This window comes from Chiloscyllium plagiosum, chromosome 39 (genome assembly GCF_004010195.1).
Source record: "Chiloscyllium plagiosum isolate BGI_BamShark_2017 chromosome 39, ASM401019v2, whole genome shotgun sequence".
Taxonomy (NCBI): Eukaryota; Metazoa; Chordata; class Chondrichthyes; order Orectolobiformes; family Hemiscylliidae; genus Chiloscyllium; species Chiloscyllium plagiosum.
This window is the reverse complement of record NC_057748.1, coordinates 16495059-16513697: the sequence shown is the minus strand read 5'-3', so window position 1 is coordinate 16513697 and position 18639 is coordinate 16495059. Positions and strand designations below refer to the sequence as shown.

The following is an 18639-nucleotide window of genomic DNA, read 5'->3' as shown; positions in this document are numbered from 1 at the left end:
GTGAAATCCGAGTTCATCCCTTGTGGTTGGAGGGTTCCTAGCCGGAAGATGAGGCGTTCTTCCTCCAACCGTCGTTTTGTTCTGATTTTAGAGTTAGGGCTGCCTATGGCTGACTCAGCATGAAATAGCTGAAAGTGGTCTTCAGTGACATAAATAGGCTGATGAAGATTTTTAGCTGAAACAGGAGCTTCCATAGTCAGATGTTTGAAGTTAAACTATAAGCGAGAGCAATTGTAGACTTCATAGAAGAAGCACATCCAATGTAACAGTTTAATTGTACACAAAGGGTCTTGTGAAATGCATACAGAAGAGTCCTGTTGAATAAGAAGTAAAAATACAATAGCTGCATGTATAGAGACAGTTTGAAAATGAACATCCTTGAGAAATACTGAGAGAAGTCTCCAAACCAGGCTGGACAAAAGTATGGTACTGATTATTGGATAGAAGGGTAGGGTTTGACCCCCAAGTAATCGTAGCCACAAGTTATATATAAAACATGGAGTTTTAAGTGTGCAGGTATTAAGGAATTTAACTGCATGCCCATGGACATTCAGTCTAAGGCAGACAGGAGACACCCTTGCAATTAGCAGGGGAGTATTGAGTCACTGATGCAGGAGCTAACGCCTGGAATGTGGTTGAGTAAAATGTATTGTGAAGGCTCAAGGATAAGTGATAGGAGGGTCTGGTGAACATCATAAGATGACCCAAAGGTGTTGTGGATCGATCATGCAGTCACATGATTAATCTGATTAATGTGTATATAATCAATTAATAGTATGATTGGTTTTTACCAGCTAAAGGCAGGCTAAAAGTAAAAATATAAATAATGGTAACTTTCTCTATGTTCAGTGGAGAAGATCCTGGACTGCCAGAGGTTCTCTCCAGTGTAAAACAATAACCTTTTTGATGCTGGAAGTGTACCTGCGGGTCGGATAATTCATTTAGTCTTTCTGCCCCACACCAGATTCTCCTTTATGAACACTTGTGTTATGGCAATGAAGATCTTTCTGTGAAGGAACTCTCTACTTGTAGCGGCGAGGCCTTCCAGACAGTTTTTCAGCTCACAACCTTTGTAACGAGAGGTTTCCAAAACTGCAAAGAAGACAGAGACAGCAAAGGCTGTTGCTCCAGAGAAGAGAGCCCTCTGATTGTCTGTGTTCATATCCAATAGATTTATTTCATCCATCAACTCAATCATGTGAACTTTCTCTGAAATTATTAGACTCAAACATTCCAATCAAGAAGTAGTGTCCTTTCTAAATGCAATACTTTTGCCTGCTGTTAGCTCTGCAAAGGATTCTTTACAAAAAAATATCCGATATAGGTTCAGTCAATAATATCCTCAATTAATATTTCAGACAATACATCTTCAAAATGAAATTTTTCAATTTGCTCTTCAGCATCAGTAGGGAGTGTTCTAGATTTCCAGTGTGTTTTTGTATGAAGAAGTATTTCTCCAGATTAGTTTGAATAGTCTGAATCTAATTTTTAAGAGTAAGCCCCTTCGTCCTGGACTCCACTCCCTCCAACCCCCACCCCTCCCTCAGAGGAAATTACCTTTCTTTCTGTCCTATTAATTTTATTCCTCTTCTGAACATCACATTTTGATCAAAGAACTACAAGCTTAATCTGTGCATTCTGATTTCAATGCTTAACCCTTTTCCCCCTCATGTCATCCTGGTAAATACTCACTGCAGCCCTCCAAAGGTAATATCGGTTTCCTGAGGCACATTGCCCCAACTTGAACACGTTTAATGTTTCCCATTACTGAGACTATAATAGTGCACCAATCATGCCATCATTCATTGCTTTAGAAACCCATTAGTTCACCTTCGGAGAGGGGAATTTGCCAATCTTAGCTGGTCTGACCTACATGTGACTCCAGATCCACCATAATGTGGTTGACTCTTTATTTCCCTCTGAAACGGCCCAGCAAACCATTCAGTTCCAATGTAACTGGAAACGGCAGCAAATGCTGGCTTTGTCAGCGATGCCCATATCTTAACAAAGAATTAAGGAAAAGAATTGAGTCTAACTATGTCAGCAACATAACATCTGTATTTCAGCCCTCTTCAGCTAAAGGCTTGCTCCAGCAGCTTTTTAATTCATGATCATAAGTGTCAGCCCACTTTTAGCAATTTCTGTACATGTCCTCTCTGCATCTTTCTGCTCCTCTGTCGTTCCAAGCCTCTCACTGATTGTAATACTTCGATACAATACCTGAGCAAACTGCCCAACATTTCAGCTTCGGAGAGGAGAAAAAGGAAAAGAAAGTGTTGCACAATTGATAGCAAAGTATCATTTACAGGCGTGGACTTCAGAGCATTTTTCGCCATTTTCGAGTCACTATTGACAATGTGATCACCGTAAGCAGTCAAATGAGACATATACAAATAATCCAAAGACGTACAAAGAACATATTATAACAGTTACATTCAGTGGCAACAGAGTAATTCACGTTTCAGTCTCTCCTTTATGGTCTTCTAAATTTTTGGTAAATGGTTCAGTTTCAATAGCACCTTGGTCATCCTGAATATGGCTTCTTCTGTCTAAAGAAAGCAAACACAGAAAATTAACAGAAGCACACCCCAGCGGGAAGAGAATATAACCATAGTGGGAGGGGTCTTTGATTATTTTGGTTGTTTTCCTGAGGTTTCGGGAAGTATAGATGGAATCAATGAATGGAAGGCTGGTTTGTGTGCTGGGCTGTGTTCATGACTCCAAGGCAAGAAAGTTGAGTTGAGGATAATCAGACCAGTCACGACCTCACTGAATGGCACAGCAGACTTAATGGGCTGAATGACCTATGTCTACTCCATTATTAATGGTCTTACTTTTTAAAACAGATCTTGGCTTTGGCAACAGCTCTGCAAAAAGTAACTTTTCTTTTTAAAAGGTTATTCAGAAAAGTGACTTCAATGCATGTTTACCAAGAATGCAAATCACTTAGTGATCAGATATCTGTGTTCTTAACTGATGAAATGTTTATACTACTGAGTTTATGAGAGTCAGCAAACAAAATCAGAAGTGACTGATGGTTTAATCTGAATCGAATTCAGAAAAATCAGGTTACAGTTTCATGCTGGCACAATTATATCCTGTCTTTCAGTTCAACCAAGCAGTTTTCCCCTTAGCACAAGGGCTTTGGTTTGTGAAGTCTCCAAGCTTTGAGAGTTTGTGCAGACACTGAACGGGGTTCTGGGTTATAAGAGCTAGAAATTGGTCTTAAAATAATTTCAACAGTCCAGGATGGAAAAAAAGAGTCAGCTAAGTAAGCAATGAAAGAGTTGAGGCAGCAGACATACTTCTGAGGAACTGAGTACCTGTAGTCAATAACCAACTGCAAAGAGTAAACTTATCTATCAAGCCACGTTGCATTCTGGGATCTGTGTTGTCCAATATTACATCAACTGGGATCATATCAATAATAAGAGAAGGCTATAAGAATTTTCATGGTTGCTTAAACATGCATGATGGCTTCTCTTTTGGCACTGAACTCATCCAAATCTCCCAGGCTTTCTCCCTCAGCATCTCTATTCCCCAGCTTCTGCTGCCCATAGTCTTGCCGCCTCTACTCCTCTGCCCATAGCTCTTGTCCTCATTGATCTTCAATAACTGCCCTGCTCTGAATTCACTGACGTTAAATACTCTGCCCACAATGCCTCCCATGGTCACCCCTACTTTATAGCCTTCTCCAGCTATACCTTCCAGACATGCCATCTGCTTCCTCTACATCGTTCTCTAAATGTTCCATCATCGACAACAGAACCACCAGCATCCTTTATTTGACTCATCCTTAAACTTCTGCGTCACATTACTCCTCTCCCCATTTTTAAAGATCTTACCAAAACCCATTTGTTTGGAAACTCAGTTTCTGCTGTTCTTCCTTTAACTCTTCTACTTCAATGTGGAGGTGTTTTTCTGTTTATTAAAAACTACTTTGGAAAAACAACCTATTGCTGAGGTGACTTAATGATTCAGGTATCAGAAAATAAAACATTTTATTTTTCTAAAGTTCTTAAAGAAACATGATCTCACACTGTAAAGAGAAACAATCCATAAATCCAACCTGGAACTGCATCAGAGTGAGCTTTCAACTTTGTCGTAACTTGCCCAATAAATTCCACAGTATTCAAACCACTAGCCAGGCACTCCTGGTTCAAATGTATGGGTCAACATCTTGCACATATTTGAATCAGGTGGATCTGGCATGATTCCAACCCAATTTCAGAATGAAAAGTAGCTCAATAGATTATATATTTAATTTTTTGAAAGTTATTAGAAATGTTTAGTCATTGAAATATATTCATATGATGTTCTTTGACAACTGAACATAAGTTTATTACACAAAGTAAAGTGAACAAACAAACCAATATATAAAAGACAGAGAAAGATCTTAACATAAATATCAACACAAAGTGTTCAACCTTTCTCCCAACACCATTCATTAGAGACTTAATCCAAGAGAAATATCACCCCAGCTCAGTTTCTTTAATCTTTACTTTACTGAAGTTTTCCGGTTACTTTTTCTAGAATTTTCAGGTTTCTTTCAGAGTCTGAGGGCATGAACCTTTCACAATTTCGATGACCTAAACTGTCTCAATGCAAACAACTTGAAGATTTCTAACTCAAATTGTCTGGTTTTGAAGTTTCACAGACTGGAAATCACCTCTGAAGTTCCCCTAAACTGAACTGAGGAAGGGTCATCGGACTCAAATGTTCACTCTGATTTCTGTTCACAGGTGCTGCCAGACCTGCTGAGCTTTTCCAGCAACTTCTGTTTTTGTTTCCAATTTTAAACCAAGTAGGTTGACTCTGATTGTTAATACACTGTCCAGAGAAATGAAGAAGAGAATGGCTGTCTCTCATTTTGTTGAATTGAACCAGGCACAATGTGATCTTATAGAAGTTTATAAAATCATGAGGGGTGTAGATAGGGTTAATGGGAGTTGTCTTTTCCTTAGGATGAGGATTTCAAGACTAAGATGCACATTTTTAAGGTGAGAGGAAAGAGATTTGAAAAAGACGTGAGAGGCAAATTCTTCAAACAGAAGATAGTTTGCATGTGGGATGAACCTCCTGAAGACGTGGTGGATGTGGACCCAACTACAACATTTAAAAGACATTTGGATAAGTACTTGTTGAGGAAAGGTTTGGAGAAATATGGACCAGGAGCAGGCAGGTGGGACTAGTTTAGTTTGGGATTATGTTCAGCGTGGACTGGCGTGAATCTATGACTGTATGTGCTTTCTGCCTGCGAACATAGTGCTCTGTGTGATTATATCTGTGGCATTCAGTACAAGCAATCGGGCCATATTACAAGCCTTAAATTGTTCTCATTAACTACATTATCACCTGGTCTCATAGATGTTTATCACTCTCAAAGGAGTACTTGTGTCATAGACTGGCAGACTGCCAATCCTCCCACCACTCACAGTGTTCTCTAAAGGACAGATTATGAAGTTGCAAAAATAGTACCAACTCTTCCCAGACAGTACATACAGAACTTGGGAGATTGGTGGTGTGAGATTGACATGGTATGCATGGAAAGGACATAGTCCAGTTTGTACGGGTTCAAAATATTCATGATGGATCATTAATATTTTGATCCTGGTGAAGGAGCAGCGCTCCTAAAGCTAGTGCTTCCAATTAAACCTGTTGGACTATAACCTGGTGTTGTGTGATTTTTAACTTTGTACACCCCAGTCCAACACCGGCATCTCCAAATCATTAATATTTTTCGATGTGGTTAAACTGAGTTGACAATAAGCAGGGTGAGAATATTATTGTATTCTTTAATCCAAGCTGCGGGGACCAGTTGCATTTGTCTGAGTTGGCTAAAACAGCGAGCTAGAGGTTGACTTGGGTCCTGCCTCCTCAGCCTGACCCTGAGAGTGGAAGGCAATGGAGAAAGTGAGGACTGCAGATGCTGGAGATCAGAGCTGAAAATGTGTTGCTGGAAAAGCGCAGCAGGTCAGGCAGCATCCAAGGAGCAGGAGAATCGACGTTTCGGGCATAAGCCCTTCTTCAGGAATGGCTTATGTGGAAGGCAATGGCAAGTAATGACAGACAAAACCTGCCAAGGAAACCAGCTCAGGTCGAAGTGCAAGCCAATAACGAGCCAGAGGTTTGAGCAGAGTTCACATGGAATCAGAGACACTGAGACTAATTGTCGCACAACTGCTATCGCTCAGGCAGAAATTAAAATAACTCAGGGACCTCATTGTTCGACATGACTCAGCATCATCCATACTGTGTATTTACATATGGCACCATTTCTTTCAAATGACTTTTTCAGGGAGATACTGAGTTCATGTCCCAGCGCAGTGTTCTATAGTGTTTATAAATCAATATTTCTATTTTAGAAGGAAGATAGTCAATATCAGAATCACCTAAAAATGGGATCACTCACCTAATGTAGGATTGACGACATTTAGGGAAGCTAACTCACATTGTCCTGCAGCCACACCAACTCCTGAAAAAAGTACAATTTATTTTATCTTGCAGATGACATTTGAAGGAGATTTCAATTATAGGAAAAGCAATACCTCCCATTCCCCGGTCCCATTAAGCTGGATTTACTTGGAGCATAACTGGATCATGCAAATATCCAAGGCTATGGCTTTAAAGTCTTTCCATTCCTTTTCAATATGTCTCCTTTCTGGATGATCAAGGAGTTCCTGTGAAAATCTGGGGCAAGAGCCTGGTTTCCAACTCCCCCACCAGCCAGAAGAAAACTGAAGCCTCAAAGGTAATGAATGCATTTGACTTAATCCCACCAAGACAATACTTGGGCTGTTGGATCAATCTTCTCCAGAAGCAGGTCTTAGCCCTCAATCTTGACAGTTTGGAGGCCCGTTGAAATTGAAAGGATATTATCATACACATAAACTACCACAGAACGTACAGAAACAGGTAATCAGCCCAAAACAGTCCACATCAGTGCTTATGATACCATAGCATCAATGAAGGAGGACATTCAGTTTATTGAGTCTTGGGCTGGCCGTTTGGCAGAGTTATCCAATCACCTGATATTTCCCTGTGGCTCTGCAAAGTTATTCTTGTCAAGTATTTATCAAATTTGCTTGTGAAAGTTACTATGAATCTGCTTCCAACATTCTTTGAGACAGAACCAGGTCCCAGGAAGCTTACTGTGTGTAAAAGAAATCTTCATGTTACCTGTAGTTGTTTTGTTAATTGTTTTAAATCTGTGTGCACACACTACCAACTCTTCAGTCACTGGAATTAATTTCCTTCTAAGTATCTCCTTAAACCCATGGAATTAAAACAGACAGTGAAGACATGAATACAAAATAGGATATAGGACAAAAGGCTGAGTCTACATTAACTCTCCATGTGTACAATAGTGTTCTATAGGGGTCAGTGCTACACTTTTCAATAAACATTAACGATCTCGGACATACAGAACAAAGTTTCATATCATCTGAAGTGGATGAAATATTTGATGCAGTACCACACAACAGACTTGTCAGCAACGCTGGGGCTCATGGAATGAAAGATACAGTTGAAACTTGGCTATGAAATTGGTTGAATGCCAAGAAACAAAGAGTAGTGGTAAACTGTTATTTTGCAGATAATGGAGTGGCCCAGAGGTTGGTGCCTTTCTGACACATGTTAATGACCCAGACCTTGGTGTAAAGTTGTTTTTTGTGACGAGCAAAACAAAACTTGAAAGTATTGTTGCACATGAGGAGAAAAGTGGAGGACTTCAAAAGGATATGGACAGACTGGTGAAATGGACAGACAAATGGATGAAATTTAATTTAATCTCTGACAGCAGATATACTCTTGAACAGAGTATGATTTAAGAAATAAAGGAAACTTCTAAGAAAAGAATGTCAATTATCAACAGTAATTTTAAACGTAATTCAGATTGGATGAATCAAATTGGTAAAGATAATCTAGGATAAGAGTTCATAGTGTCTGGATGTAAGTTTGCTCACCGAGCTGGAAGATTCATTTTCAGAAATTTCGTCACCATACTAGGTATAGTGACGAAACGTCTGAAAACATATCTTGCAGCTCGGTGAGCAAACTTACATCCAGAACCTCAACCTGAACTGCAATTCTTCTCAAAACTCACTGGTTAATAATGTATTCCAGACCATTTCTTAAAATAATAGTTGAGTAAACAACCAATGAAAAGGCTACTTTTAACCTAATGAGGCAGAGTTATTCAATGTTTTCATAATAAAAGATCCTTTTGGTGAGAGTGATAGTAACATAATAGAATTTCACATTTCATTCAAGGTTGAGAACTGTTGGTCTGAAACTCTATGACTGAACTTATATAAAGGTTATTACAAGGGTATGATGACAGGAGTAGGTGGTAATCAGCAGGAGGTTTCCTTGCTCATGTTTGACCCAATACCATAGGATTTCATCTGGACCTGAGTCAATGCTGGGGACTCCCAGAGCTCTTCCTTCCCAACTGTGCACCACTGGACAACCACCTTTGGTGGATTTGCCCTCCTGATGGGACAGGACATACCCAGAGATGCTAGAAATGCAAGAATCCATCATTAAGAATGCTATCGGAAGCCACTTTATCTTAAGGCAATCAGGCTGAGTCAAGATGGCTTCATGCAAGGGAAATGATATTTATCTAATTTACTAATATTCTTTAAGGAAGTAAAAAGGGATACAATGATGTCAGCAAAGTTAAGAGAGATGGGACATAGCTCTACATTTTGTCCTCAATATTATCATCCAGCTCACACTGACTGCGGATAGGTGTACCACAATTCAACTTTTTCTCTGGCCACAAATGTACCATAAACCAATCCCAGAAAGCAACCTTCACTATACAATTCTCATACCTGCCTCTGGTAATCTCTCAGAATTTAAAAATATTTGTGCTTCTAACAGGTACACAACTGCTGGGCACATCCAATTTGACACAGTTTGCCAAAGGTATTTATAACAGGCAGGTTAGACACCATTCAGTCCCAATCAGTTTGGACAAACTCCGTTCATTAGAGTCAATGCAGAATTGAACTCCACTTGGCCCACCTAAGTGCCAGGCGAAAGTCAAGATTAGAGTGGTGCTGGAAAAGTACAGCAGGTCAGGCAGCATCCGAGGAGCAGGAAAATTGACGTTTCGGACAAAAGCTCTTCATCAGGAATGAGGCAGGGAGCCTCCGGAGTGGAGAGATAAATGGGAGGGGTGGGTAGGGCTGAGGAAAAGGTAGCTAAGAGTACAATAAGTGGATGGAGGTGGGGGGGGTAAAGGTGATAGGTCGAAGAGGAGGGTGAAGCAGATAGGTGGGAAGGAAGATTGGCAGGTAGGACCCACCTAAGTGCCAGTTCAGTAAACTGGAGGAAATAATTCACTTACTCATCAGTGACGACCTGGGAAAATGTTTCAGCAAAATGTAACCTGCCAGTGTAACCACAAAGATGAGTGTAACTAAAACCACTGGTGTAATCCATCTGTGATGCGTGTCACTGACACTGATCTCTTCACGGTCTCCTTCAGAAATATCTGCCCAAATACAAAAAAAAATTACTGAGACATTAATGTAAAACAACATGAAGCAATTCACTTTCTTATCCATTTTTTCTGTGCAATGTTTGGAGATATGAGTCATGCAATGAGTAGCAAAGAAAGGTTTACACTTACAGTTCAAAATTTCTTTGCAATTACACGGTATCCACAACTCATAAACAATGGGCCACAATTTATCATCGAAACAACAGGGAGGCTAAGAGCGCTCACCATTATTTATTACACTATTATTTCAAGCAACTTGGGTGAAGGACACATTTTTGTTGTATTGTTCAGTTGACAATATTTCAGACCATGTGGTTAAGGCAATACATAATTGCCTCATCTGTTCAAACATCCCATGTGCCTTCTAGGGGGCACTGTCTCCACCACCCACTCCCAGCAACTTGTAGTGCCAAGGCCACTGAGAGTTAAATGGACCATGGCAAAAACCATTCGCCATCTATCTGAACAGTCATGTTCTCGCTAAGTAGCAGTGGAACAGGTTCAAGTGCTAAATGGTCCATTCCTATATCTTTGCACAGTGAATTAGACCTTAAGATCTAGGAACAGGAGCAGACTAACTAGGAACAGGAGTAGAATGTTCAAGCCTTCTCTACCATTCAATAGGACCATGGCTGATCCAACATTACTCATATCCACTTTCCTGCCTTTTCCCATAATCCTTGATTTCCCATACTGATAAAGAATCGATCTCAGCCTTGTCTATATACAAGGACTTTGCCCCCACAGCTCTCTTGAAGACTCACATCCTTCTGAGAGAAGAAGTTCTTCCTCATCTCATTCTTAAAGCGGTGGCCTTTTTACTCTGAGACTATGCCCTATGGTCATAGGCTCTGCCATGAGAGAAAAATCATCTTAACATTTTGTGCTGTCAAGCCTCTGAAGACTCGTATATATTTCAATGAGATCACCTCTCATTCTTCTAGATTTCAGTGAGTAGAGTCCCAATACGTTTAGCCTTTGCTCATAAAACAATCCCTCCATTCCAGGGATCATCCTAGTGAACCTTCTTTGAACTGTCTCCAATGAAATTATACCTTTCCTTAAATCTGGCTCTAAAGTCAGGCTACTGGAGTGCAATTAACTGAACCAATAATACCTTCACTTATAATTATGTTGTCAAAATATCTACAAATTCCATGGACAATAGAAAGCAGTTTAGACTGGTTACAACTGGCTACATTGACCTTATACAAGCCAGGAAAGTCCCACTGGAGTGCTGGTTTATATTGACTAGGATCTCATCTGGGACCTTCCAATTTAGTTCTACATTAACCGATCTCAGTCTGAAAAGTAGTTGATGAGGTTACAATTGACGTCAATGTTTATGATGCTGGGAGGGATAAAAATCAAACAGGATTTGAGCCCCTGACCATTAATTTAGCTTCCAATGTGTAATGGGAGGGTGCAGGACTAGGTAATACTTCTTGATGAGTTGAATAATTTTGGAAGTTGCTGCAAACCTCACAGTTCAGGACAGCTGGGTTGCCATTGGGTAGGCAACAGAATCTGAATGTTTCAGGGACTCAGCACACAAAAAGGTGGCAGCCTATGTTTCAATTCTTTCCCTTCCAAACAGAAGAATGTAATGTTTAATTTTACTTACTCCAATGCAAAGTTGCAGTTTTGTTCTTCTGAAGCTTGGGATTGTATATAGAGCAGGTATATGTCAAGTATGATGTAGCTTGGATCCAGAGGATGGAGGTAACGTTGTACAGTCCTCCATGAGAAAAAATAATGTCATTCTTGACTGTACTGTTTTCAGGAAGGGTGTTCGTGATGTCATCAGTCCAGTATACAAGTGGTTCTGGATAGCCGCCCCATGAGGAACAATTTAGCTTCACAAGAGCTTCATGACCCGGCTCAGATTGTGCACTCAACACCGGCTCCATATAGTGAGCTACAATCACCAACCAAAAAGGATAGTAATGCACAGAGGTTAGTTACAGAGTTCAAGAGTCGCTTTTAAACTTTAATTGAGACATTACTCTGTCTCTCCCAATGAACAGCATAGAATCCACTCTCATAGCTGAGATGAACACATTGCGCATCCTTACCAGCAGATCTGGAATTAATATCTATGCTTTGTACCTTCATCAGGGAGTACTGGGGGGACATCAGGGAGCACAGATTATAGGTAAGGGGCAGGAGGTTTAGATGGGATTTCATCCACCGTGTGGTGGGAATCTGGAATCTTACCACTGTAAGAGTGGTAGAGGCAGAAACCCTCATAACACTTAAAACAGTATTTCAATGTGCAGCTGCAATGTCAAGACATACCAGGCTATGAGCCAAGTGTTGGAAAATGGTATTAGAATAGTTCGGTACTTGTTTTTGACAAGCACAGACTTGATGGGCCAAAGGGCTTTTTTTGTTTGTGCTGTAGAGCACCATGACTCCATCCCAGAGATCCAAATCCAAGTGACGAGTGTTAACCAGAATTAGCTCTAAGTTTTCTGATTGATCCGTTTATTAATTCAGGACCGAGCGGAGTTCAGCACTTGAACCAAGCGGAGCCCAAATGAAGGAATATTTGAGAGCAAAGTGGCCCCTGTTGTAGTGGTCTGGCCCACTTCATTGCCTTGCACTTGATAGGAGAGGCCTAACTGTCAGAAGTGAGAGAAACGTAACCTGCTGAAACCAGTCAGTCTAAACTGTAGCTGGTGTCAAGCAGGCAACAAAGGAGAATGAACGTGACCGAGATCAAGGGGAGAGTGCAATCATCAACTGTGGCTGCCACAAGTTTGTTTCTCTGAATAAAAATCATTCAGGGGAGGTGGGCATCACTGGCAAGATCTATTGTCCATTCCTAATTGCCCTTGAGAAGAGGCTGGTCAGCCCCCTTCCAGAAAACAGTGGCCTGCTTGATCACTACAAAGATCAATCAAGATGTTATAAAAGTTGATAAGATAATGAGGGGTATAGATAGGATTAATGGTAGTTTTATTCCCCCTAGGATGGGGGATTTCAAGACTTTAAGGTGAGAGGAGAGAGATTTTAAAAAGACATGAAGGTCAAATGTTTTACACAGTGGAGGGTTCACATGTGAAATGAACTTCCTGAGGAAGTGGTGGATGTGGGTACAATTACAACATTTAAAAGACATTTGGGTAAGCACATGACTAGATAAAGTTTGGAGGGATAGGGGCCAGGAGCAGGCAGGTGGGACTAGTTTAGTGTGGGATTATGTTTGTCATGGACTGGTTGGACCGAAGCGTCTGTTTCCGTGCAGTATGACTCTATGTTAACCACATTGATGTGGGTCAGGAGTCATATGTAGCTCAGACTAGGTAAGAATGGAAAATTCCTTCCTTAAAAATGTATTTGTGAACCAGATGGGGTTTTAACAAGAATCCAGCAGTTTCATGGTCACCATTAATGAGTCTAGCTATTTAACTTAATTCCAGACTAGTTTGGTCAACCAAATTCAAATTCAGTTAAATGTGATGACATTTGAAAGTAAGTCTTCAGATCATGAGTCCACTATACTGCTATTCACAACATGACAGCTTAACACTTACTGGATAAATTGTAAATTCAGTCATATGCCTCTTTAATGTCATCTGTGGTATTGTTATTGTGGTACTGAGTCATAAGTTCCACTATAACATCTTGAGCACAAAACTTCAGCGCAGGAAATGTACTTTCCCAGAATGAAAATTAAAGGAAACAATTGCTGAGTATTAAAGATTTTCATTCCAACTTAGCACATCACGGCCAGTAATCCAACCAGGTGTTCTGTATTACATTACCTACACTTGTGCAAAAAACAGCTGAGCTATTAAGGGAAAGAGATCGATGCAACTATTAAATAGAATATACAGCACATTAAGCACATTTATTAAGGAAGTTCACTCTTATGTAAAACAAAGAAAATCTCAAGAGCCATTTATCCATTCCCCTTTTAAAACACAGCTCAACAAAAAAGAAAAATTTTACCTGCTATTTGCAAACTGACTGAAACAGACAGAACCACATCATACCCCGTCTTCTGTTTCATCTGAATTACGCAGATGTATTCAGCTTCGTCACTCACTCGGAGGTCAGACAGGAGAAGGGAGAAGTTGCCTTGCTTGAATTCTTTTGTAAAAAGTCTGGCTCTATTGCTGTAGTCCTGGTAAGCATGTTCCTTCCCTGAGTGAAAGGCATGGACTAACTGGTCAGCCATCTGCCAGTACACGCGTATCTCATCAAGAGCATGATTTTTTATAGTGCTATCCACACAGGGCAGCAGAGCACTTTCCCCAACAATTCCTGAGACTGTGAGGGTTGACAAGGAAACTGGGGAATAAAAATAAAGAATACATGAAAATGCTGTTGTCCCGATGATAAAAACTGGAAAAGTAATAAATAATGAGGAGAACATCACAGGCTGATAAGCAGGAGGTATTAGAAGCGATTTAAATGAAAAGTGACCGAGACCAGATAGAACGAAGAGGATCCTTAGGGAACAAAGGAGAAATGAAGAGCACTGTTTATAATCTTCCAATCCTTCTTTAATATGGCTGCATCTGTAGGTCGGCATGGGAGTTCAGTGGTGCAGCCTCACATTGCCAGAGACCTGGGTTTGATTCCACCCTTGGGAGACTGTCTGTGTGGCGTTTGCACATTCTCCCTGTATCTGCATGGGTTTCCTCCCCAAAATCCAAAGATAAGCAGGTTAGGGTGGATTGGCCATGCTAAATTTTCTATAGTGTCCAGGGATGGGTAGGCTAGGTAGATTAGCCATGGTAAATACTGGGTTAGAGAGTAGGGGTTTGGGTGGGGTGCCCTTAGAAGGGTTGATATAGACTTGATCGATCAAATGGCCTCGTTCCGCACTGTAGGGATTTGATGATCCTGTGGTGATGCTGGAGAATTGTAAGTGATCAAAAAAAAAGTTTAACTTCTTCGGAGTTAGGAGCAGAAGCAAACCCTTCAAGCCTGCTCTGTCATTCAATACCATCACAGCTGATCATCCAACTCAGTACCTTGTTCCTGCCCACACCCTTTGATCCCTTTAGCCCTGGGAAAAGAAATGGGTTCAGATTAAAACCGCACCCAGGCACACTTCCTACCATCTATTAGTTGATGCGGACTTTGGAGAGACTGTTTACTGCAGCTTGTACAAGGATAGTGCACATTTCGGAAGATCGATAAAGATGAAAGTGAATCACGCCCATAGAACATCAGTGATATGGAGGCAACATGAAAGGAAATGTGAGTTGTTGCTAAGAAATGAACATTTAAATTTACCTGCTCCCCAACACAAAAGCAATCCACACTCAAACAGCCCAGGCACCAGTCTGGCTCCCCTAAGACAAAGTAAAAAGAATTGTTATTTCAAAGATTTTGAAATATTAATGACAATGGATTTGTGTCAAAAATGAATCATTTTTCTTGACAATTTGATGCACTGGTTTTGTCACCCTTTTTTTGCAGTTTGCTGTTGTAACTTCACTGCAAATACAACATCAACTGAACACGAATCCTCTTGCAATGAAGGCTAATATGTAACATAGCCAAGAAATGCCTTGTTTAAAAAATGCTCCTAAATCCTTTCGTTGATGTCTTTAAAAAGGAACTGGTATCCACAACCCGAACTGCACAAATATTATTAAGTGCAAAGCCATCATAATATGATGCTACATAGTACATTTGCAACTGAGAAGGGCATAGGTGTTGGCGATGGCTCAGTTAGTAGCACATTTGTCTCTGATGAGAAGAAAATGGATTCAAGTGGAGGTGATGCAATTACATTTAAAAGGCATCTGGATTGGTATATGAATAGGAAGGGTTTAGAGGGATATGGGCCTATTGCTGGCAAATGGGACTAGGTCTGATTGGGATGTCTAGTTTGCACAGATGAGTTGGACTGAAACGTCTGTTTTTATTATGACTCTATGACTTTATAACTCTATAACTCCATTTACACAGATAAACCAGGATTTGCATCAACCAAGTAAGTTGCAGGAGACATAGCAGGAGAAAGCTCAAGGAAATTCAAGTATTTGGTTTAAAAATTAACAAGGAACAAAAGTCACAGCTCAGCTTAACTTGATTTGTGACTGCAACAATTAACTGGTTTGTTTGGAGCTGCAGCCAAACACAAAATTCCTGAGAAATATCTTTTAGGATATGTTCAAACGCATTCTTGATTGGCAGTCAAGTCGTAGTAATTTCTTTTGTCTTACTTATGAATTGTCTTTATCTGTTGTTTCTTTGCGGTCTTTTATTGTGAGAGGCATAGACCAGATAGCTTTAATAGGTGGTGAGAAAAGGAAAGTAACTATTGCTTTGCAAAATAACTCCACAGAGACTGGTATCCCATCACCAAGTCACCCTTTATTTACACTGATCCGGCTCCCTCAGAGCCAGCTCTCAGAGTGAACAGAACCTCTGACACTCCTGTTTATATCTGTCAGCCAGGGCTCCCTGAGTGGACTAGTTGAACAGTCCCAATCAGGGAACTCATATTCTAGGAGGTCCACCTGGCTGACCTTGTTATAATCACTACACTTTGGAATTTTACTCATAACACAATTCAATACAGAAGTCAAAAATGTATTTTGAACATTAGGGGTACAGCAAAGTTTGGCAACTACCATAGACCATATCTACTTGTGTGAAGCCGATATTTTTAGTTGAACAGTCTTGAGATTGATTTTTACACAGATACATGGTGAAATTGAGATTACAGCCAAATTAGCTGTCAGGCAATTGAATGGTGAAGCAGACTCAAAGGGCTGAATGGCCTACTCCTCCCTTAAGTCCTATAGTTCCATGTGATGTTAGATTTGAGCCGCAAGGGAAATCCAAAAGAAACTCTAATGAACTGTGGAAAAGATGATCTCAAATAATTATCAGTAAGTAATTTTATACTCACAACATGGTTTGTCATTGTAACCTTATCACTTAGAATCATAGAGTCATAGAGATACACAGCATGAAAACAGACCCTTCGGTCCAATTCATCCATCTCGCCCAGATATCTCAATCTAATCTAGTCCAATTTATCCCTCTAAACCCTTCCTATTCATACACCCATCCAGATGCCTTTTAACTGCTGTAATTGTACCAGCCTCCACCACTTCCTCTGGCAGCTCATTCCATACACGCACCACCCTCTGCATGAAGAAAATTGCCCCTTAGGTCCCTTTTAAATCTTTCCCCTCTCACCCTAAACTTATGCCCTCTAGTTCTGGACTCCCCCACCCCAGGGAAAAGACTTTGTCTATTTACCCTATCTATGCCCTTCACGATTTTATAAACCTCCAAAAGGTCAATCCTGAGCTTCTGACACTCCAGGGAAAACAGCCCCAGCCTGTTCAGCCTCTCCCTATAGCTCAAACCCTCCAAACCCTGACAACATCCTTGTAAATCTTTTCTGAACCCTTTCATGTTTCACAACATCCTTCTGCTAGGAAGAAGATCAGAATTGCACGCAATATTGCAAAAGTGGCCTAGCCAATGACTTGTACAGCCGAAACATGAACCTCCCAACTCCTATACTCAATACTCCGACCAATAAAGGAAAGCATACCAATTGCCTTCTTCACTATCCTATCTACCTGCAACTCTACTTTCAAGGAACTATGAACCTGCACTCCAAGGTCTCTTTGTTCAGCAACACTCCCCAGGCCATTGGTCCCCTGACCTGCTGTGCTGTTCCAGCAATAAAGTTTCAACATTATCATTAAGTGTATAAGTCCTGCCCTGATTTGCCTTTCCAAAATGCAGTACTTCACATTTATCTAAATTAAACTCCATCTGTCACTCTTCGGCCCATTGGCCCGTCTGATCAAGATCTCGTTGTACTCTCAGGTAACCTTCTTCGCTGTCCACTACACCTCCAATTTTGGTGTCAACTTACTAACTACGCCTCCTATGCTCACATCCAAATCATTTACATGAATCATAAAAAGCACCAATCCTTGTGGCACTCCACTGGTCACAAGCTTCCAGTCTGAAAAACAACCCTCCATCACCACTCTCTGTCTTCTACCTTTGAGCCAGTTCTGTATCCAAATGGCTAGGTCTCCCTGTATTCCATGAGATTTAACCTTGCCAACCAGTCTCCCGTGGGGAACCTTGTCAAATGCCTTACTGAAATCCATACAGATCACGTCTACCATTCTGCCCTCATCAATCCTCTTCATTATTTCTTCATAAAACTCAATCAAATTTGGGAGACATGATTTCCCACGCACAAAGTCATGCTGACTATCCCTAATCAGTCCTTGCCTTTCCAAATACATGTAAGTCCCATCCCTCAGGATTCCCTCCAACAACTTGCCCACCACCGAGGTCAGGCTCACTGGTCTATAGTTCCCTGGCTTTTCCTTGCCTCCTTTCTTAAACAGTGGCACCACGTTTGCCAACCTGCAGTCTTCTGACACCTCACCTGTGACTATCGATGATACAAATATCTCAGTAAGAGGCCCAGCAATCACTGCCCTAGCTTCCCACAGAGTTCTAGGGTATATCTGATTAGGTCTTGGGGATTTATCCATTTTTATGCATTTCAAGACACCCAGCATTTCCTCCTCTGTAATATGTACATTTTTTAAGATGTCACCATCTATTTCCCTACATTCTATATCTTCCATGTCCTTCTCCACAGTAAACACTGATGCAAAATCCTTGTTTTGTATCTTCCCATCTGCTGCGGCTCTACACATAGGCTGTCTTGCTGATCTTTGAGGGGCCCTATTCTCTCCCTAGTTACCCTTTTGTCCTTATTGTATTAATAAAAACCCTTTGGATTTTCCGTAACCCTATTTGCCAAAGCTATCTCATGTCCCCTTTTTGCCCTCATGATTTCCTTCTTCAGGGAACTCCTATTGCCTTTATACTGTTCTAAGGATTCACTCGATCTATCTTGTCTATACCTGACATATGCTTCCTTCTTTTTCTTAACCAAGACCTCAACTTCTCTCATCATCCAGCATTCTCTGCACCTACCAGCCTTTCCTTTCACCCTAACAGGGATATATTGTCTCTGGACTCTCGTTATCTCATTTCTGAAGGCTTCCCATTTTCCAGCCATCCCTTTACCTGCAAACATCTGCTCCCAGTCAGCTTTTGAAAGTTCTTGCCTAATACCGTCAAAATTAGCCTTCCTCCAA

General features: G+C 40.8%; 1 protein-coding gene across 2 annotated transcripts in view; it reads right to left on the bottom strand.

Annotated features, from left to right (window-relative positions):
* Window positions 1-89: 89 nt before the first annotated feature.
* LOC122542278 (ICOS ligand-like) overlaps window positions 90-18639 on the bottom strand; it is a 45046-nt gene continuing 26496 nt past the window's right edge. Inside the window, exons 2-7 of one of the 2 annotated variants that reach the window (XM_043679854.1) lie at window positions 14768-14826; window positions 13472-13813; window positions 11139-11432; window positions 9359-9505; window positions 6413-6475; window positions 90-2549 (exon numbers count right to left, since the gene is read on the bottom strand). In XM_043679854.1, coding sequence (XP_043535789.1) covers window positions 2455-2549; window positions 6413-6475; window positions 9359-9505; window positions 11139-11432; window positions 13472-13813; window positions 14768-14826 — 1000 coding nt within the window. In that variant the 3' untranslated portion in view covers window positions 90-2454. The remainder of the gene's footprint in view (window positions 2550-6412; window positions 6476-9358; window positions 9506-11138; window positions 11433-13471; window positions 13814-14767; window positions 14827-18639) is intronic. The other variant, XM_043679855.1, reaches the window with a different exon arrangement.